This window comes from Schistocerca serialis, chromosome 3 (genome assembly GCF_023864345.2).
Source record: "Schistocerca serialis cubense isolate TAMUIC-IGC-003099 chromosome 3, iqSchSeri2.2, whole genome shotgun sequence".
NCBI lineage: Eukaryota > Metazoa > Arthropoda > Insecta > Orthoptera > Acrididae > Schistocerca > Schistocerca serialis.
This window is the reverse complement of record NC_064640.1, coordinates 563,672,529-563,695,646: the sequence shown is the minus strand read 5'-3', so window position 1 is coordinate 563,695,646 and position 23,118 is coordinate 563,672,529. Positions and strand designations below refer to the sequence as shown.

General features: G+C 38.8%; 1 protein-coding gene across 2 annotated transcripts in view; it reads right to left on the bottom strand.

Moving 5' to 3' along the window:
* LOC126470458 (dehydrogenase/reductase SDR family member 7) overlaps window positions 1-23,118 on the bottom strand; it is a 201,826-nt gene that overhangs the window by 42,537 nt on the left and 136,171 nt on the right. For both annotated transcript variants that reach the window (XM_050098311.1, XM_050098312.1), the window contains exons 4-5: window positions 16,448-16,554; window positions 6,298-6,537 (exon numbers count right to left, since the gene is read on the bottom strand). In XM_050098311.1, the coding sequence (XP_049954268.1) occupies window positions 6,298-6,537; window positions 16,448-16,554 (347 nt within the window). The remainder of the gene's footprint in view (window positions 1-6,297; window positions 6,538-16,447; window positions 16,555-23,118) is intronic.

The window sequence follows — 23,118 nt, the reverse complement described above, 5'->3', positions numbered from 1 at the left end:
AGAGGCTTGCACTGGAGAGACTAGTCCAGAGAGTTGCATTAAACTGGTCTTTGGACTGAAGATGACGAGGACAACAACAGAGCAAGATATGTGAAAAATCTCCGTAAACCATAATCAACACAGTCTGTCTGCTTCCTAAGATTTATGGCTTTCATATACCAAAGGGGAAGTTCTTACAAAAGAACCTGTCTTCCAGAATAACAATGGATAAAATTTATACCACAGAGAAAGTACAATCATTTGCAATCTGTTAGTGCCACTACCCTATATACATATATTCCCCTTGTTCGTGGTCTTACCACTGTCGAACACTATCTCTTCCAATGTCTTGCAGACTCCAATTTTGTCACCTCATTCCCTGTACACTTGACCATATATTCTTACCCATAATTACTTCTCCTTCCAGGGTAAGATGTTTTATCAAATCTGCAACATAGTCATGGGCACCCACATGATACTCATATACCTACCTACACAAAACCTTCTTAGTCACTGAAGCTCCTAAACACCCTGTCTAGCTCAGGTGAATTGATGAGATCTCCATAAACTGCACCCAGGGAGAAACATAATCATCATTCTCACACAGCCACAACACCTTTTTTCCTATCGTCTTCACCTATTCCTCCCAATCCAGTGTTGCACCCTCCTGCACATTGATGTGCAGGTTTCTGTGGCTCCAAACATTACAACATTAAAGAAAGAAATCAGAATGGGAAAAAGGAACCTATCCAAAGTTGCATGTAATCGGGTATTCTTAATTTTTGTGTACATATGAAAATTCACATGCAATATATACAGCCAAAAACTTAAAGCCCATTAACCTCTAACATTACCCACATTCTGATAGTGAACATCTCTAATACACCAAAAAATCTCTCCCATACAGTTCGATTAGACATGGACAGCACATCTGCAATGACGAGTAATACATTTTAGTCAGTCAAACAATGGAAACTCCAGATTGGAGTATCAACTGAAGTGTTGGCAGAAGAGCCAACACTGTGTTACTAGAGGAGGTCGAAATGCACACGTTAATTACATGCAGACTGGTGTGAGGTCTGGAACATTACATGGAAATGTGTAGTAGCAAATAAAGTACGTAGTTGATGTAATACTTAACTTTAATCCATAATTGGTGGACATTGGTCTGACGGTACAGGCATCACAATATATATAGCAAAGGATTATGGCGCCTTGCTAGGTCGTAGCAAATGACGTAGCTGAAGGCTATGCTAACTATTGTCTCGGCTAATGAGAGCGTATGTCAGTGATCCCCTTCTGGCAAAGTCGTCTGTACAACTGGGGCGAGTGCTAGTAAGTCTCTCTAGACCTGCCGTGTGGTGGCGCTCGGTCTGCAATCACTGACAGTGGCAACACGCGGGTCCGGCATATACTAATGGACCGCAGCCGATTTAAAGGCTACCACCTAGCAAGTGTGGTGTCTGGCTGTGACACCACATCAACAACATAAGGAAAAGATAGGTTGCTACTTACCATTCAGATGACATGTTATCAGTCACAGCCTTTGTCAATGTGCGTGCACGTGTGTGCGCGTGCCTCCCCCCCCCCCCCCCCCTTTCATGCACAGATGGCTCTCCAGTCCAAGCTGCTGGAGATGGCAGTCATGTGCGTGCACATACATGAGGTGTGCTTGCTTGTGTCAATGACTGTCTCTCTCTGTGTGTGTGTGTGTGTGTGTGTGTGTGTGTGTGTGTGTGTGTGTGTGTGTGTGTGTGTTTCTTTCTCTGACAAAGGCTGTGGCTGAAAGCTAAAGTAAAAGTGTCTTTTAGTTGGGTCTGTCTGCACCTTAACATGTCATCTTTATGGTAAGCTGCACTCTATCTTTTCCTTATATTATTTCAGTTAGTTACATGTTCCATAGATCATTTGAATGATTCTTTTATGGACATGATGCAGAAAGAGTCAATTTACAGGATATGTATAAATGATTAGTGTTAACATTAATTAACATATCATCATCTTAGTCCTACTCCTGCAACAACAGTTAAAAACTAGGCTTTTCCCCATGGCTATCAGCTTTTAAACAGAAACCTGTCAGTGGAATAGAAGGAGTTGTCCAGGAGAAATGAATTCAAGTTAGATTTCTTTGCTAATGTTACTGGACAAATAATGAAAACTTTTTGTTGTTGCATGTTGAACTCCTTTCTGAGCCTCTGACAGCTTTAACAATGGGTAATGAAGATCATTTATCCCTCTAGCATTGTAGGTATAGACATCACTGTTCTTCTGGAATTGTGATGGCTTATTTATGATGAATTTCATTAACTAAGATGTGTACAGTGATGGCGCAATTAAAGTGTCTACCTCCTTGAAATGGTATCTACATAACACCTATAAGTGAACACAACACATTATTCTTACTGTTTGCTTTTGTGCAATCAATATTTTCTTTATAAGTGATGAGTTAGCCCAGGAAATTATCCCACAAGTCATTATTGAGTGAAAATATGTAAAATATGTCAGGAGGTTGATTTGTTTGTTTGCAAGACTAGCAAATATATGAAGAGGAAAAGTTGCTGAATTTAACTCTATGAGAAGCTCAGTAATATGCTTCTTCCAGTTCAAGTCTTCATTAATATGAACACCCAAAAATATTGAGCATTCTACCCTATTTACTGACTCCTGCTCATGTGCTACATCAGTTGCTGGTATGACTCTTATTTGTTGTACAGAACTGAATATGGTGTGTGTTTTTCTCCTCCCCCCCCCCCCCCCCAAAAAAAAGGGAGAGTCCATTTTCTAAGAACAACTTTATAATGCATTGCGAAATATCATCTACCAGCTCTTCTTTTGCTTTCTGTCTAATGAGATTTATTATAACACAAGTATCATTTGCAAAAAGTACCAATTATCCTGGTTGAATGTTAAGTGGAAGGCCATTCACATATTGAAGGAATAGGAGTGGCCACACAACTGAACCCCGTGGGACGCCTTTTGTGGTTTCTCCCCAATCACTAAAATTTTATCCTTCCAATATTGTCCAGTATGCTGAAGGTTTTATTAAAGCCTTTATAGAGAGGCATTACCTTCCAAACCTGGTCTCTATACAGGCCTTCCATGCAATATCCATACGTTCCTTATATTCTGGCTACCCACTTGAACTGTCTGCAGAGTAGCACCAGACTCACTACCCAATACCACCCTAGTTTGGAACAACTTAAGCATGTTCTTCATCAGGGCTTGAAGGTACATCTCACTCTGTCCTCCCTAATACTCCCAAAGTGAGATTCCACAAACCATACAGTCTACAAAATATCTTGGTCCATCCTTATGTCAAACTTTCTTCAAGTTCCTTACCACTTTTGCAATATCTCTCAATCAGATACAAGAGCAAGACATGGTTGATGACCCACCCATAACATCATATTCTAATTTCCTATCAAATGGCATTCTATGTACAAAGAAAAGCTACCATGCAGGAAACACATTTGGATGGAGGCTAGTGTATGCGTATGAACCACTCAGATTGGTAAAAGTTGTTTCATATATTAGCATTCGATGATATCATTTTTGAAAGTATGGAAGACTGACACAGCTAACTCTATGGCAAGATTATACAGGCAGTACCAGAAAGAAGAGTTGTAAATTGATCTAATGTGCCAAGTGTGAGCTGTTGTGGGAAAGCAGCTGTATGGTGGAACAAAGGACATTTTTCAGGTTGACACTGCAGCTTACCACCTTCAAGTATAATACATTCCAGCTATGTAAATGCATAGATCACCTTTTCATGTTATTGACTGTAAATACTGCATGTGAATTTTCATATGTGTGTGAAAATTAAGATTACTCAATTACATGCAATCAGGTCCAATTCCTTACTCATATTATAACTTCTTATTTTAGAGTTGTGCTGTATGAAGTTGGAATTCTACATTAACATCTGTTCAGAATGCTCAAGATGTTTAATGCATGTTTTATTCACAGTTAATCTGAGTAATATTGTGGAATTTTATACTAATTATTTATGCTGAAAAGAAGCTACCCTACCAAGTAGAGTTTTAAAACTTCTCGAAAGTTCATGTACTACTGCAGTGTAGGTTTTGAAACTGTTTCTTGACTAAATTATTCATGTATGTATAGTATTTGATGTTGTAATTTCACTTGCATAGTATATGAGATTCTGTTGTTCTGTTGCTATTTCACAGTCAGATTAAAATCAGGCAAAGTGTTATCTGAAAATGTATGTGGATGAAAAGTACAACATAACTATGAGGACACAGTCTTATTTATGGTTTCCGTAGCTGTTCAAAATTTATTTTTGTTTTGTTCTGACTGTTTACATTATTTAGCACATGGAAAGCATATTTTTGACCCTTGTATAAAACTTTGTACCTATGTAAAGAAGAAATGTTTAACCCACTTGTTACAGTAAGAGTATGTCTGGTTTGGACTGGTGGTTGTTTATAATTAATGCCATGAAAATTGTCTTCCTAATTTTAAACATATTATCCTCGTTATCCTCTGTTATGAACAGTATTTCACCTTGAAATTATTTTGCAGATTTATCAGGGAATCATGTTCATAAGGTAATTCTTTATTGGAAGGAAAGCTGACACTTTATTTACAGCTTAGGTAATATGATTATGGTCAAAATTCGAAAAAAAATAAATAAAACTGACATGTACAGGGAAACTTTTGCTCAAGACATGATTAGCATTACAAGTGTTTGCTTTGTAGTGAAAGTATAAGTGAGGGAATATTACTTGTGGTGTTTTGTGTAACAGGACTTGTACCAGAAAAGTCACAGCACTTATAAGTCATTAAAACCATGCCACAGAAGTGATTATTACATGGCCATAGCCAAGTCCTGCATGATAAGGGGCAGGCCCACTTGTCAAAGAAGTCACTTTATATACCAGATCTGCTGTATACTTGGCAAAGCCTTGTAAGTGAGCATGACCACGAAACATGTCTACCGTAGCCACCAGGAGAGTTTGCCACACACTGGCATGAGCACAACATGCTTGAATTCAATCACTTCTTCAAAACCTGTGCATCTGGATACACCCCCCCCCCCCCCCCCACTCCCCCAATACCAGCTCTTTAACCCTAGCACACCTAATGTGAGTCTACAAGACTCCTAATACTACAATTTCTTTTTTTCTTGTGCTAATACACACTAGGCCAGATCCCTACATTTTTACCATTATGTGACTTGATGAATGCTTTACTGTAACTCCTATATGATGATTTGAGACGTTATATTATGTAAGACCTCTTTGTACCCTTTCAACTAAAAAACCAATTGTTGTTAACTAGGTCTCTCCTGATATATATTTCAGACAGTTATATGACAATGACTACATGGCCTAAACTGCACAAAAATGTATGCAAATAAATAGATATTTCAACTCATCCAATGGCAGTCAAAATGGGAAAGTGATACAATTCACATAATTTAAACAAGGATTCGACAGACCAAGTATGCCAGGACGTTTCACTATGGTACTTAATTATGTGCAGATTGCAACTACTGTTGATCATTTATTATGTTGTAAATTTAAGATTCTAACAAAACCTTTGATTTACAAAGTGTACTATGGGATACAACTGTTCAATGAATTAAGAAAACCATACTGACTCAGTTAACACTGACACACTGTACAAATTTATAGCGACTTCAATAGAGACAGAGCAGGGGTATAACAAATATTGCTACATAGGCAACTGCCTGAGAAAAGGAGGAAAGCAAGATGATGATTTAATATCCTGTTGACAATGCAACCTTTACAGACAGGGTCCAGGCGCCAATTGCGAAAATTATCAGCCATGACCTTTTCAAAGAAATTACCCTGCCATCTGCCTTGAGTAAATTACGGAAACCACATAAAACGTAAATGTGGGTGCTTAGATGGTAACTTGGCCATCATCCTGGCATATGCAAGTCTAATATCTTACCATTGCCCCTTCTTGCTCATTCTGTTCCAAACTTCGTTAACTGAACAGATGAGAGACTATACTGGGCATCTTAAGGTTAAGATTGGCATACATTATGAGAATTAAAAGAACTGTTCAAAGAACCTCCTGCATCATTTTTGTGCTGTGAACTTCTTTTAGTGTTAAAACACACAAATTCCATAATGCAAATCCAAACAATTTATGCCAGCACACTCCAGAAACATATACTTAAAGTGAAAGCAGAATTAAAATAATAAGACAATACCTAACCAAATTAAAGTCATGGCCTGACAATATGCTATGCATTTACTTTATGGAGAGCCATTTCCCAAAACTCCAGCTACAATGTGAGCACACTGATTGGCCAAAAATACTTACATGTAAAGCATGCTTTGATGCAGTGTATGATCCTGAAAATGGTACACCAAACACTCCAGCAGAACTTGAAGTTACAGCTATGTGTCCTTCCCCTCTCTTCAGAAAATATTTCACTGCAATACGTGACAGGGAGATTATTGAAAATACATTAATGTCAAATACAGCTTTATCCACTTCCAGATCAATGTCTTCCCAAATTGCTCTCTGTGATCTACCAGCATTGTTCACAAGAATATCCAGCTGAAAAAGATGGAAGAATATGTGAAATTAAGTGTTAGAAAAGCAAAACAAGGGCAAAGGGGGTGGTGGTTGTTGTTGTTGTTGTCGTTGTGGTCTTCAGTCCCGAGACTGGTTTGATGCAGCTCTCCATGCTACTCTATCTGTACAAGCTTCTTCATCCCCCAGTACCTACTGCAACCTACAGCCTTCTGAATCTGCTTAGTGTATTCATCTCTTGGTCTCCCTCTACGATTTTTACCCTTCATGCTGCCCTCCAATGCTAAATTTGTGATCCCTTGATGGCTCAGAACATGCCGTACCAACCGGTCCCTTCTTCTTGTCAAGTTGTGCCACGAACTCCTCTTCTCCCCAATTCTATTCAATACCTCCTCATTAGTTATGTGATCTACCCATCTAATCTTCAGCGTTCTTCTGTAGCGCCACATTTCGAAAGCTTCTATTCTCTTCTTGTCCAAACTATTTATCGTCCATGTTTCACTTCCATACATGGCTGCACTCCATACAAATACTTTCAGAAACGACTCCCTGACACTTAAATCTATACTCGATGTTAACAAATTTCTCTTCTTCAGAAACGCTTTCCTTGCCATTACCAATCTAGATTTTATATCCTCTCTACTTTGACCATCATCATTTATTTTGCTCCACAAATAGCAAAACTCCTTTACTATGTTAAGTGGCTCATTTCCTAATCTAATTCCCTCAGCATCACCCGACTTAATTCAACTACATTCCATTATCCTCGTTTTGCTTTTGTTGATGTTCATCTTATATCCTCCTTTGAAGACACTGTCCATTCCGTTCAACTGCTCTTCCAAGTCCTTTGCTGTCTCTGACAGAATTACAATGTCATCGGCAAACCTCAAAGTTTTTATTTCTTCTCCATGGATTTTAATATTTACTCCGAATTTTTCTTTTGTTTCCTTTACTGCTTGATCAATATACAGACTGAATAACATCAGGGATAGGCTACAACACTGTCTCACTCCCTTCCCAACCACTGCTTCCCTTTCCTGCCCCTCAACTCTTATAACTGCCATCTGGTTTCTGTACAACTGTAAATAGCCTTTCGCTCCCTGTATTTTACCCCTGCAACCTTCAGAATTTGAAAAAGAATATTCCAGTCAACATTGTCCAAAGTTTTCTGTAAGTCTACAAATGCTAGAAACATAGGTTTGCCTTTCTTTAATCTATTTTCTAAGATAAGTCATTGGGTCAGTATTGCCTCACATGTTCCAACATTTCTATGGAATCCAAACTGATCTTCCCTGAGGTCGGCTTCTACCAGTTTTTCCATTAGTCTGTAAAGAATCCGTGTTAGTATTCTACAGCAATGGCTTATTAAACTGATAGTTCGGTAATTTTCACATCTGTCAACACTTGCATTCTTTGGGATTGGAATTCTTATATTTTTCTTGAAGTCTGAGGTTATTTCGCCTGTCTCATAAATCTTGCTAACTATATGGTAGAGTTTTGTCGGGACTGGCTCTCCCAATGCTGTCAGTAGTTCCAGTGGAATGTTGTCTACTCCCACGGCCATGTTTCATCTTAGGTCTTTCAGTGCTCTGTCAAACTCTTCACGCAGTACCATATCTCCCATTTCATCTTCATCTACATCCTCTTCCATTTCCATGATATTGTCCTCAAGTACATCGCCCTTGTATACACCTTCTATATACTCCTTCCACCTTTCTGCTTTCCCTTCTTTGCTTAGAACTGGGTTTCCATCTGAGCTCTTGATATTCATACAAGTGGTTCTCTTTTCTCCAAAGGTCTCTTTAATTTTCCTATAGGCAGTATCTATCTTAACCCTAGTGAGATAAGCCTCTACATCCTTACATTTGTCCTCCTGCCATCCCTGCTTAGCCATTTTGAACTTCCTGTCGATCTCATTTTTGAGATGTTTATATTCCTTTTTGCCTGCTTCATTTACTGCATTTTTATATTTTCTCCTTTCATCAATTAAATTCAATATTTCTTCTGTCACCCACGGATTTCTACTAGCCCTCGTCTTTTTACCTACTTGATCCTCTGCTGCCTTCACTACTTCATTCCTCAAAGCTACCCATTGTTGTTCTACTGTATTTCCTTCCCCCATTGCTGTCAATTGTTCCCTTATGCTCTCCCTGAAACTCTGTACAACCTCTGGTTTAGTCAGTTTATCCAGGTCCCATCTCCTTAAATTCCCACCTTTTTGCAGTTTCTTCAGTTTTAATCTACAGTTCATAACCAATAGATTGTGGTCAGAGTCCACACCTGCATCTGGAAATGCCTTACAATTTAAAACCTGGTTCCTGAATCTCTGTCTTACCATTGAATAATCTATCTGAGACCTTCCAGTATCTCCAGGCTTCTTCCATGTATACAACCTTCTTTTATGATTCTTGAACCAAGTGTTAACTATGATTAAGTTATGCTCCGTGCAAAATTCTACCAGGCGGCTTCCTCTTTCATTCCTTACTCCCTTTCCATATTCACCTACTACAATTCCTTCTCTTCCTTTTCCTACTAGCGAGTTCCAGTCACCCATGACTATTAAATTTTCGTCTCCTTTGACTACCTGAATAATTTCTTTTATCTCATCATACATTTCATCAATCTCTTTGTCATCTGTGGAGCTAGTTGACATATAAACTTGTACTACTGTGGTAGGGGTGGGCTCCGTATCTATCTTGGCCACAATAATGTGTTCTATATGCTGTTTGTAGTAATTTACCCGCACTCCTATTTTTTTCATTCATTATTAAACCTACTCCTGCATTACCCCTATTTGATTTTGTATTTATAACCCTGTATTCACCTGACCAAAAGTCTTGTTCCTCCTGCCACCGAACTTCACTAATTCCCACTATATCTAACTTTAACCCATCCATTTCCCTTTTTAAATTTTCTAACCTACCTGCCCAATTAAGGGATCTGACATTCCACCGTAGAACACCAGTTTTCTTTCTCCTGATAACAACATCCTCCTAAGTAGTCCCCGCCTGGAGATCCGAATGGGGGACTATTTTACCTCCAGAGTATTTTACCGAAGAGGATGCCATCATCATTTAACCATACAGTAAAGCTGCATGCCCTCGTGAAAAATTATGGCTGTAGTTTGCCTTGCTTTCAGCTGTTTGCAGTACCAGCACAGCAAGGCTGTTTTGGTTAGTGCTACAAGGCCAGATCAGTCAATCATCCAGACTGTTGCCCCTGCAACTACTGAAAAGGCTGCTGCCCCTCTTCAGGAATCGCACATTTGTCTGGCCTCTCAACAGATACCCCTCTGTTGTCGTTGCACCTACGGTACGGCTATCTGTATTGCTGAGGCACGCAAGCCTCCCCACCAATGGCAAGGGGTAACAAAAGTTAAATTTCTCCTATGAGAAACATCATCAGAGAAAGAAAATATGTCAGGCAGACATGAAGGATATTTAAAAGGTAAAGCATTCAGTCATGAGCAGTATGGTTTACTGACATTTACTGAGTGAACAAATTTAATTTAGTTTAAAGATATGGAATACATGTAGAGCCTATACTGATAGGTGGCCCATTACCAAGATAATAAAATCAGACTGTGATACAGCTGTACAAGTCCACTTGTTGTATTATCAACGGTAATCAGTGTTGTTGAATGTGTCTTATTTTTAATATGTCTCTGACATAAAAAAACACACAAAATGTTCACTTAGTGGGTGATATTTCTCATGGTTTCCAACTTTCTGACTGTATAAATCTGTGTGATGGACCGAGACTTGGATCAGGGTCTTTGCATTTGCAGTAAGGTCCTCTATCAACTGAGTTATCCATACATGACTCACAACCTGCCCTTGCAGTTTTGAGTACTTACTGACTACTCTCACTATCTATAAAGTTGATTTAAAAAAAAAAGCAACTTACAGGTTGCTGTTTAATTGTTACATCCACACAACATGGATTCAATTTTAGAAGCAGTGCACTGTAGGAAACGTTCCAAAAGCTGCCATACTTTCATCACTCCATATTATTTACTTGATCACATAATATAAATGGATAGATAAAAAATCTACTCACCGAGTGGCGGCAAGGGAATACACACACAAAAGGATTTAACTTTTACAAGCTTTTGGTGCCAGTGGCTCCATCTTCTGGCAGAATAGTTGAAGAGGAAGGAAGAGGGGTGAGGGGAAAGGACTGGAGAGGTGTAGGGAAAGGGGTACAATTCAGAAAACTCACCAAGAACCCTGGGTCCAGGGAGACACTGCATGGAATGAGAAGGAAAGTCTGTCCAGTAAGTCTTCCCTGACCTGGGGCTCTAGGTGACTTTTCTGAATTGTACCCCTTTCCCTACACCTTTCCAGTCCTTTTCCTTCACTCCTCTTCCTTCCTCTTCAACTCTTCGGCCAGGAGGTGGAGCCACTGGACCCGAAAGCTTGTAAAAGTTAAATCCTTTTGTGTGTACATTCTCCCTGCCATACTTGGTGAGTAATTTTTTTTTTATCTATCCATTTATATTATATTATCAATAATTTATTATTTTCATTGTTATATTTGCTTTATCACTCCAGACTTAACTAGCTTTAACTACCAAATATCATGCCCATAAGTAAGGAACATTCTTCCCAAATCCTTCCCATATCTTTCAAACAGGTATTCTACCAGTGATCCAATTTACAAAAACAATACATAGTGGAGTGAGGAAGGAGGACGGCTAGCAGGGTATGGGTGGGGGAAGAGGAAACAGTACTGCCTGGTGGGGCATGCAGGCCTCAACCTACAGTAACCTACTATCCCCACACCCTCCTCCTAACAATTTCTGGCCCCTCTGTCCTATCAACTCCTCACAAGTCATGTCCCCACAATCATTGTGCACAGCCCCACAGCCCTCTGCCAATAAACCCACTCATTGTTTCCCCTTCTCTTCTCCTTTCCATTCTGCTCCCTTTTTTCCCTTCCCTCCCTCCCCCACAGCCTCCTGACACTGCATGTGGTAGCCTTGTCTGCCACCTCAAGCACCTGCACTCTCTGCCAGGCAGCACTGTTTCCTCCTCCCCCACCCGTACCCTACTATACATCCCCCTTCCCCACTCCACAATGAATTATTGTTCCAGTTCAAGGCATTTTTTCAGTTTCAGTCTGGCCTGAGCAGCCTGAGATAGCGGTCATTTGTGTGTGTGTGTGTGTGTGTGTGTGTGTGTGTGTGTGTGTGTCCTATGTGCAGTTCAACGTGTCACCCTTCTCCTTTTGTTGATATTGCAACCTGGGGTTTCCACTGTCTAATTAACACTGAAAAATTATATGAAGTTGCTGACTATTGTAGGAAAAATAAATCATGTGAAAGCTATTACAAACTTGTTCATTGTAGCATAAACTGAAAATTAATAAATGATTCTGACTGTTTTTAATGAAGAATGTGATTTTGACAACTGTTTTGCAGAGCTAGTGAACCTATATGATACTGACGATATTTCAATTTACAACGTCCCCACATATTGTATTTGACAATTATAACCAAAGACGGATAATGTACTGTAACTGTATCACATTTATGTAAACAGTTTAGTGTCATCTCATTGTCACTGTAGAGTCTTACACCAGAGGAAGCAAGAAGAGGATGTTGTTTGGTGGCCAGTATCCTCGTTCTACCACACAAACTGCACACATGTATTATTAGTGTTCTTTATTTATTACTAGGACAGAAAGCTACTTATCTCAAGCTAGTCCATGTTTCATAGTACAAGCTTTTCCGTAATAGTCCACGTTAGCATCACTGCTTGTGAAGGACAAGTCTCACTATGTACTCTACTATGGTCACTAGGTACTGACTGACTCTGAGCTAGAAACTGTGACTCTCACCGACTGCGAATGGGCTGACTGTCTGTGACGGACTGACACTAACTGGACCCTCCGGTCCACGGCAGTGATCTAAATACTTGCAGTCCAGAGGGCATTGGCGGCGCGTTGCCTGCAAGTCTGTCTTTGGCCTCTCTCCTGATAGATGCGCTTGCTCCTGTGCCTATTGTCGATCTTCTCGCAACCTCTTTGCTGACCGGCGTGTGGCAACAGCTTACGCTAGCAGACATAGTCAAGATGCTGTGCTAGCAGCAAGGAACACATAAAAAAGCATACAAAAAGTACAACTAGAAAGATATTTCACATAGTTCCACATCAGCTATTATTGCTAACATTAATATCCTCAAAGAATGGGCTAATTTTCACTATTTTGTAAGAGATGCTATACAGTTGAAATAGTGCATTTTTCAATGCAACCCGATCATTAAATAAATATTTTGATTTTTGGAAGGAATATTTATATGTTTGAAACTCTTGCAAAAGGTTCATTTTGTAGTCCTGTCAACTATAAGCAAAATTTCCATGTTAAAGAAAGATGGAGAAGGAAGAGTGCATTTCTTGATTTTGAGATATTGTGCAAAAGTCGACTTAAATAAATTTTCACTGTCTTTGTTGAGCAGAAGGTCACATAAACATATCTTCAATGCCCTCCCAGTCTGTCATACATAAAAACTCAGCCATATATTACAATGAATTTTATATACACCAGATTTGAGAAATTCATCTGTTGGTGACTTATCATTATGTATTTGGTTACATTACTGGTGGTGAAGGGTGCAGAGAAGTCATATTTTTTTAACAAATTAGCTATATGACATAAAAAGTCACCTAGACTGTAGAGTACTTCTTAACAGTATTATTTAACAGTAAAGCTATTTTTGTAGAGTATCAGGGATTAATATTTTTATTGGTTTTATTTTTATAAAGTCTTTGTACAAGGCTGGCTTGATGCCCATTTTTGACAGCTATATACTTTAACCCCCCCCATGAACCATGGACCTTGCCGTTGGTGGGGAGGCTTGCGTGCCTCAGTGATACAGATAGCCGTACCGTAGGTGCAACCACAACAGAGGGGTATCTGTTGAGAGGCCAGACAAACGTGTGGTTCCTGAAGAGGGGCAGCAGCCTTTTCAGTAGTTGCACGGGCAACAGTCTGGATGATTGACTGATCTGGCCTTTTAACACTAACCAAAACGGCCTTGCTGTGCTGGTACCGCGAACGGCTGAAAGCAAGGGGAAACTACAGCTGTAATTTTTCCTGAGGGCATGCAGCTTTACTGTATGGTTAAATGATGATGGCATCCTCTTGGGTAAAATATTCCGGAGGTAAAATAGTGCCCCATTCAGATCTCCGGGAAGGGAGTACTCAGGAGGACGTCGTTATCAGGAGAAAGAAAACTGGCGTTCTACAGATCGGAGTGTGGAATGTCAGATCTCTCAATTGGGCAGGTAGGTTAGGAAATTAAAAAGGGAAATGGATAGGTTAAAGTTAGATATAGTGGGAATTAGTGAAGTTCGGTGGCAGGAGGACCAAGACTTTTGGTAAGGTGAATATAGGGTTAAAGATGTATGAGACAGGTGAAATACCCTCAGACTTCAAGAAAAATATAATAATTCCAATCTCAAAGACAGCAGGTGTTGACAGATGTGAAAATTACCGAACTATCAGTTTAATAAGTCATGGCTGCAAAATACTAATGTGAATTCTTTACAGATGAATGGAAAAACTAGTAGAAGCCGACCTCGGGGAAGATCAATTTGGATTCCATAGAAATGTTGGAACATGTGAGGCAATACTGACCCAATGACTTAGCTTAGAAAATAGATTAAAGAAAGGCAAACCTACGTTTCTAGCATTTGTAGACTTACAGAAAACTTTAGACAATGTTGACTGGAATACTCTTTTTCAAATTCTGAAGGTTGCAGGGGTAAAATACAGGGAGCGAAAGGCTATTTACAGTTGTACAGAAACCAGATGGCAGTTATAAGAGTTGAGGGGCAGGAAAGGGAAGCAGTGGTTGGGAAGGGAGTGAGACAGTGTTGTAGCCTATCCCTGATGTTATTCAATCTGTATATTGATCAAGCAGTAAAGGAAACAAAAGAAAAATTCGGAGTAGATATTAAAATCCATGGAGAAGAAATAAAAACTTTGAGGTTTGCCGATGACATTGTAATTCTGTCAGAGACAGCAAAGGACTTGGAAGAGCAGTTGAACGGAATGGACAGTGTCTTCAAAGGAGGATATAAGATGAACATCAACAAAAGCAAAACGAGGATAATGGAATGTAGTTGAATTAAGTCAAGTGATGCTGAGGGAATTAGATTAGGAAATGAGCCACTTAACATAGTAAAGGAGTTTTGCTATTTGTGGAGCAAAATAACTGATGATGGTCGAAGTAGAGAGGATATAAAATCTAGATTGGTAATGGCAAGGAAAGCGTTTCTGAAGAAGAGAAATTTGTTAACATCGAGTATAGATTTAAGTTTCAGGGAGTCGTTTCTGAAAGTATTTGTATGGAGTGTAGCCATGTATGGAAGTGAAACATGGACGATAAATAGTTTGGACAAGAAGAGAATAGAAGCTTTCTAAAATGTGGTGCCACAGAAGAATGTTGAAGATTAGATGGGTAGATCACATAACTAATGAGGAGGTATTGAATAGAATTGGGGAGAAGAGGGACCGGTTGGTACGACATGTTCTGAGGCATCAAGGGATCACCAATTTAGTATTGGAGGGCAGTGTGGAGGGTAAAAATCGTAGAGGGAGACCAAGAGATTAATACACTAAGCAGATTCAGAAGGATGTAGGTTGCAATAGGTACTGGGAGATGAAGAAGCTTGCACAGATAGAGTAGCATGGAGAGCTGCATCAAACTAGTCTCAGGACTGAAGACCAAAGACCACCACAACAACAACAACAACAACAACAACAACAACATATACTTTAAGTTCAGTAGCAATAGCAGAAGGTATTAGGACCTCAAGCACAGATGGTTGATCAAGTGTGAAAGAAGCATATGCACATAAATGTGACACATTTACTGTAAATTATTAATCTGTGGTTATAATTAACCTTAGAAATGTTCAGAATGTAACATCAACAACAACAACAACAACAACAACAACTTACAAATGTTCAGAATGTAACCTTATATACAAATTAATTTGTGATGTGAATGTAAAATGACTTATTTCACATCATTATGGTCTATCATGCAAACTGATCCATGGAACACACGATTATTAAATTTCTGTAATACACTCCTTATACTTTACATAAATACACATGGCAATTTACTTGCGATTTATATTACCCCAAATATTGTAGGCTTCTGAAGATGACAGATTAATCTGTCAAAACCAGTGCAGCAAAGTAAAAATAACTGTGCAACTGACAACTGAATTTTATTCTGAAATATATGCCATATTGCAGTTGCTGAGAAAATAACAGCTATGAATAAAATCATAATTCTAGCTGTATCTGTACATGTAATAATATAACAACATTTTATAGTGCTTGCATAAGTACAATTATGTATTTCAGTTTTCACTTGATAAATGTATGTGTGACATTTCGTTAATGGGGCCAAAATTGAATTGGAATCGTGATGTAGCACATATGTTCTAACATTTTGTAAATCACATCATTTTTAAAAAATATTTGTGTCTATTGTCCCAAAAGAACACATTGATTGACCCCCAATATAATCATTTCATTCTTAAAAACGAAGTTCAGTACAGAGTAGTTTGGTTGGTTGATTTTTGTGGGGGATGGGGGAGAGGGTGGATGGGACCAAACAGCGAGATCAACAGTCCCACTGGATCAGGGAAGAATGGGGAAGGAAGTCAGCCGTGCCCTTCCAAAGGAACCATCATGGCATTTGCCTGAAGTGATTTACGGAAGTCACAGAACAGAGGAGATAAATGAGTAATTGAAAACCATAGACACGATTCTATGACTGCCACCAGAACACAATTAAAAAATTCCAAGTAAAAGATGAAGATTTTTTTGTCTTCTATTAGAAGAGAAAACTGTATAATTTCGTTGTTTGTTTAAAAAGGAATACTATTTTAGCTGTATCAGAATATTACATACCTTACCGAAGTGATGGATAACCTTACTGAAAGTATCATCATGTGTGTTCACTGCAGTGACATCAAAAGGGAGAACCAGTACATCGTGTGGATTAAGATTTCCCCACTCTGTAACATGTGCATCTATATTGGCATTTTGCACAACGCTTTTCTAGCTTTCTGTAAACTACTTATTTAAAGTACGTTACAAAGCCTCTACACTACCTGATAATTTTTAGATTTCAGTTATGTTCCATTGCAAAGACAATAAAATTAGTTTTTGTAAGGACAGAGTAAGAAATCCTCAAAATCAATACATGTGAAAAATACAACAATAGCAGCCAGTTCACATTGGCCAATATAGACTGAACAAAATACAGATAATAAATTATGGACATAACATTCTGAAGTGGGATTTCATCAGAAATTGGTAAATACTGTATGTAGGACATGATAATGTTTAGTTATACTAACACATCTGAAATTACTTTAAAATATTGTATGCTGTATTCAGCCAATTCATCTGCAACGTTTGGTCTGTTCTTGTATCTAGATAATAGACTAATAAAAAATAGCAAATTAATACATGAAATAAAGAACTGAAAACAGGACATGATAAGGTCAACTGCTTACCATTAACCAAAACTAGCAGTAGCTGAAGAGAACAAAATTAATGCAACAAAACTAGGTTTTTAAACAAATATTCACTATGAGATCATACAGAGAAGAGTATACAAATAACAGAGAGAATGATTGCTCTAGGCTCTGGATCACAGGTTTGTACATCAAAGTTACCTTAATTGAACCAGTGATATCTCTGCTATGAGGGATAGAATTAAAGTTTAAATAATTGCCTCTTGTTGATGGATTTAGTCCTCCTGTACATATATATCATTCAACATTTTTTCCCCATGATGGATGGCTTACTGGGGAGCTCAATCGAACAAATCTGCATCTCAAAAATCACCTTAACATAATTCTAGAAAAGCCGACCACACAATGGTTTCTTCATTAGAAGAAAGTGGAAGAAGTCTCTGGGTACCATGTCAGTAGAATATAGGGGGTGAGGTAAAACATGGAAGCTCAAGAAAGCAGACTGTCCTGCACAGAATGAGATGATGTATTCTCATGGAGAAAAAGCACTCTCCTGAGCTGCCTGTAGCAACACTTTGTCTTGATTGTCTCTTGTAACCTGATCAAGAGATTTTGGTAGTATGTTCCTGAGATAGTTAGCCCCTTTAGAAGCATAAACTGTTAGCAACACGCCATGACAGTTCCAAAAAACACTCAACATATCCTTGTCTGATTATGGCTGAATCTTCTACCTTCTTTGGCAGGGGTGAATCCACATGTTTCAAGTGCTTATACTGATTCTTTGTTTTTGGGGTCATAGTGAAACACCCAGCATTTATCCATGGTGATTGGAAATGGAAATTAAGTCCCACACTTCTTGACAGAGCATAGAGGAACGATGTGGGAGGCCCGCACCCCCATACTAGGTACGGTCCTGAAGGAGGTGGTTTTCCGTTGCCTTCCTCTGACCGTAATGCACATGGATGATGATGATGAAGATGATACAACACCCAGTCATCTTCAGGCAGGTGAAAATCCCTGACCCCGCTGGGAATTGAACCCGGGACCCCGTGCTGAGGAAGCGAGAATACTACTGCGAGATCACGAGCTGTGGACCCATGGTGATTAGGTGGCTAAAAAGTTATCTAGACTGGACTGACACAGCTGCACCATTTTTGCTGCTGACTTAGTTCAATGGAATTTTTGAATGGGTACGAGCAGTTGCAGAACCAAACAAGAACCTCCATCATGTTCATGCAAGGTACTGAAAACTGATCCATGACTGACTTTCACTTTTTCCACTAATACCTCACTGTGATATGCCAGTCTTTGAGCATCAGCGCCTCTACTTCTCTTTGCTTGCAATTACTGGCTCATAGCAGACAAATGGTCTGTCACTTTGTATCTCATCATTCAGATTTGTTTGAACAGACTGGAAGTGTCTGCACCACCTAACCAATGTGTCAAATGAAAGTGAATTGTTGCTCTGCATTTCCACCAACTCAGCATGGATTTCTGCAGAGTTATTCCACTTCAAAAGCAGAAAATGAATTACTGCATCATACTCTATTTTATCAATCAGTTTCACCATTTTGTTTTCATTGCTGTATTGGCATGCAGTGGTAATGCGATGAAGGGATTTCGGTGTTTACCAGGACTGCAGATCTTTATCTGCAAGTCAAGTATGAATTATGTAACATTATTTTTTCAAGGTAACAATTAAATCTTTATGACTTTCCCTCATGTGTAGGCATTTATGAAACTGTTATCTGGAAGACAACTACGCCATTTACCGTGATGTCATGTAGTTCACAACCTGCAATACAGTGCTACGAGAGGCATTCAATAAGTAATGCAATGCATTTTTTTCTGAAAGCAGGTTGGTTTTTGCCGGCCGCGGTGGTCTCGCGGTTCTAGGCGCTCAGTCCGGAACCGCGCGACTGCTACGGTCGCAGGTTCGAATCCTGCCTCGTGCATGGATGTGTGTCATGTCCTTAGGTTAGTTAGGTTTAAGTAGTTCTAAGTTCTAGGGGACTGATGACCAGAGATGTTAAGTCCCATAGTGCTCAGAGCCATTTGAACCAGGTTGGTTTTATTCAGGATTCCAATACACCATATTATTCCCCACTCTTTCAGCTACAAAATCCTATTTTTCAGCATAATCTCCATTTGATGCAGGAGTGTTCAAACATTACAGGATTCTTTTTCCTATTCATCTGCATTAATTTACATTTATCTATATTTAGAGTTAGCTGACATTCTTTACACCAATCACAAATCCTGTCCAAGTCATCTTGTATCCTCCTACAGTCACTCAACGATGACACCTTCCCGTACATGACAGCATCATCAGCAAACAGCCGCACATTGCTACCCACCCTATCCAAAAGATCATTTATGTAGATAGAAAACAACAGCGGACCTATCACACTTCCCCGGGGCACTCCAGATGATACCCTCACCTCCGATGAACACTCACCATCGAGGACATCATCAGACAGGTTTGCATGACCTCGTTGTGATGATCACAAATGCCTCGCCCAATGACTCGCCATACTTTTGTTCACTGCAAAGTCTCTGTAGATATTCTATACGGGTTTATGAATAACTGTGATGCTCTGGTTATCTGCCAAAAGAAACTCAGTGACAGCTCTCTCCTTGGAAGCTTCTGCATTACAAGCGACATTTTGAAGGCTACATATAGTGCCACCACCTTTAGGAACTTCATGAAACTATAGGAGCTGAAGTGGGAACATTCCATGATGTCCCAAAACTGGCTGGGAAAAAGGTCTTTTATTGAACACCCCTTATACTTCCTGAGCCTGCATGGCAAAGTTACAGGTTAAGCTACTTATTAATATTAACAGCAGCTCTGTTAGATTCAAAACGCTGAGTAGGTGCAGTTAGAGACCCTCCCATACCAGAAATATCTGGTGTGGCCATTAGCATTGCAATCAGTGCCAGTAGCCAGCAAAGTTAATCCATAGAGACAAAGGTAGTCATTTACTGTGCTGGGTGTATTCTGTGTTGTATAATTGCAGAAGTAGCAAGTTTGTTTGTATTTCAATTTATAAAATGAATAATTTCAGAAATAATGGGGAAAAATCATTCTGCCAAGTTATTGGTGAACTCCTATTACATAATGCTCTGCAGCCACCTAACAAATGTAGTACTGTTATGAAGCATGTCTTCTGGGGGTATAATATGCAACAGAAGTGAAATATTTAGTATGGTCAATAGAGAAATGTAAACGTATAAAAGGGTGGTGTGTGTACTTTGATGTGTGTTTATTCACAGTAGTAAATATTTCGCCTTTTGAAGGTAAGTACAGAGCAACAATACTGTCTCACTAGATTATAAAAGTTGTTGTCTTGATCACATGCTAATCTATTAAAATTGATAACCAATTTCAACTTTGCAGTCATGACCAGACATAAAAATGAGAAAATATAAACAAAAACATACCAACAGATATATAAAATGGGAAAACGGAGATTGAATATGTCCCATAATGAAGAAGACTGCATCAGCTGTATGATAAATATTTATTTATGATCCAACTAGTTTTGTGGCATTAGAACCACATCTTCAGGGGTACACATTTACTTCATAATTTTTTGAAAACATTAACCAGTGGATGACCAGACATTCTTTGTCCCATTGTGATAAAAATCTTCAATCGTCTAGAGGTCAATAGCCCAATTTAAAATACTGCAGATGCAGAGAACACCATCCCAGTACAAAATTGACTGCAATTAAATATGTGAATTAAGTGAAAACCAGAATACAAGTGCATAATCAGCACATAAAAGAACAAGAGCAGGGAGTGTATATATTTATAGGTTACTTAAAGGTTACAACAACTGGGGCTAGTAAACCACCAGTTGCAGGCAACTGTAGGTATGTATCTATAAATATTACTAAATAAAGTTCCTTTTGCATTTGTCTGTCTCTGTGTGAAGGCTGATCTCTGCTATCACTATATGGATTTTGATACAGTTTTCGTAAATAGATGGACTGACTCATGAGGATAGTTTGTGTATATTATTTACAATTTAAAAAAAAATTGTGTGGCACAATGACCTGGTGTAAGTCTTTCAATTGGACATCACTTCCGTGACTTGCTTGTTTCTAACCTTAACCTACCCCAGTTATCCAGCTGAAAAAGGGGATACACAGAGTAACTAGGAGTCCAATCCACATGTCACTTCTGAGGGATCTACCACATGTCACTTCTGAGGGATCTCCATATCACTGAGACGTGAATGCTAGTTTGAAAGGCAGACAGAAAAATCCATGACCTTTTAGTTTCCAGGCATGCAGTTTACCACTAGGCCACCGGGCTTGACATGATAGTAATGATGATTGTATAATATATGGATTGTTATCAGTTACATATTTACTTGGGGTGACATCTCATGGCAACGATGGGAGCTACGTGCAGGTCAGGTATACATGAAACCTGGTGCGAAAAGGAGTAAAGTAAACAGCTGCTGCAACTCCAGAGAGCAGTGAAGCTTGACCAGAATCTATTGATAATTATATCTATTCACATTACAAATTAAAGTCCCTTACCATGTTTTTCTATATGTAGATGAAGGCTAATCTCTGGCACTACTGTACACAGATAGTCAACCTGTGTACCGTGGCACCTGGTATGCCATCAGTGACTGCCTGGAGTGCCATGAATTTGTTTCATAGTTAATGGTAAGGAAGACAGTGGGGGGAAATTTCATTTCTGGTAGTCTCAAAGAAATTCGACTTTAGATGTCGTGTAAGCAGTCATATCCTCTAAGCTGAACTATTGTGCATTACACTTACCACTTGTATTTTCAAACCGTTTTTATTACACGGTGACTTTGTTATAAAGATGATAAAACATGGCAAAGTTTTTAAATTCATAAAGTGGAAATAAAAATACAGAACTTGCAGAGGACAACAAAGAAAGTGGTAATGATGACAAGAAATGCAAGTATGGAAAATACAATTATAGCTAGTTAGATTTTGGTTTCAAGTGTTCCCTTGCAAACAATGAAGAGCGTCCACAATGTTTTTTCTGTTTGAAAGTACTTTCTGTTAAATTTATGCTACCTAACAAATTAAAGCATCATTTAGAAAGTGTTCATAAGAACATGCCAAGAAAATATTTTTCTAGAAAACTGAGTCAAATGTCAAAGGAAAGAACAAAAGGCATCATCTTCTAAGCATAAAACATTTCTAGTGTCATACAATGCAGCTTACCAAGTAGCAAAATGTAAGAAAGCCCATATGACTGCAGAAGAACTGATTCTACCGTGTGTTATTGACAAGGTGTCCACTATGCTTGGAGAGTCCACCACGGGACAATTCTTTCCCATTCCTTTATCTGATGCTACAATTAGTCATTGAATTCATGATTTAGGAGAGGATCTTCATGAACAAATTACAGAAAAAATTTGACGGACGGATTATGATGGTAGATGATCTTTTTGTAAGGAAATAAATGCAGGTATGACAGGCAAAGATTTGTTAAGTAGTGGACAACTGCATGCCAGAAAATCAACTGGGTTCATTGTTTTGGTGTGTGTGCTGATGGTGTGAGACCCATGTTGTGACATTACAGTGGTTTACAAGCACTTATCCATGACAAAGTTCCCGATATTATGTGTACCCATTGCATTTTCCATAGAGAAGCTCTTCATTCACAACATTCAAGAGTTGATCTGAATCAAGTACTGCAAACTGTCAAAATGTGGTGGAGTTTATTAAAACTTGTCCTCAGAAAGCTAGATTTTTTTTAGACAAGTGTCACAATATGGGGACTGGAGATACATCTCTCTTATTTTTTTACAGTACTCATTGGCTTTCCAGGGGAACTGTATATCACATGTTTTTGAACTTACATATGATTTTCCTCTTCCAGATAAGAACGGACTTCTTATCAGTGCTAAGCGCTTTTCACACACTAACTTTCTCTTATAGGTCACATACTTATGTGGTATAAACACATTGATAAGTCTCCTCAAGGAAGGGAAACTAATTTCACTCAGCTTATTGACAAAGTTTCAGCCTTCAAAAAGTAGCTTCTTTGTACGAAGAGAAACAGAATCATGGAGGAGAAATTGACTACTTTCCGTGTTT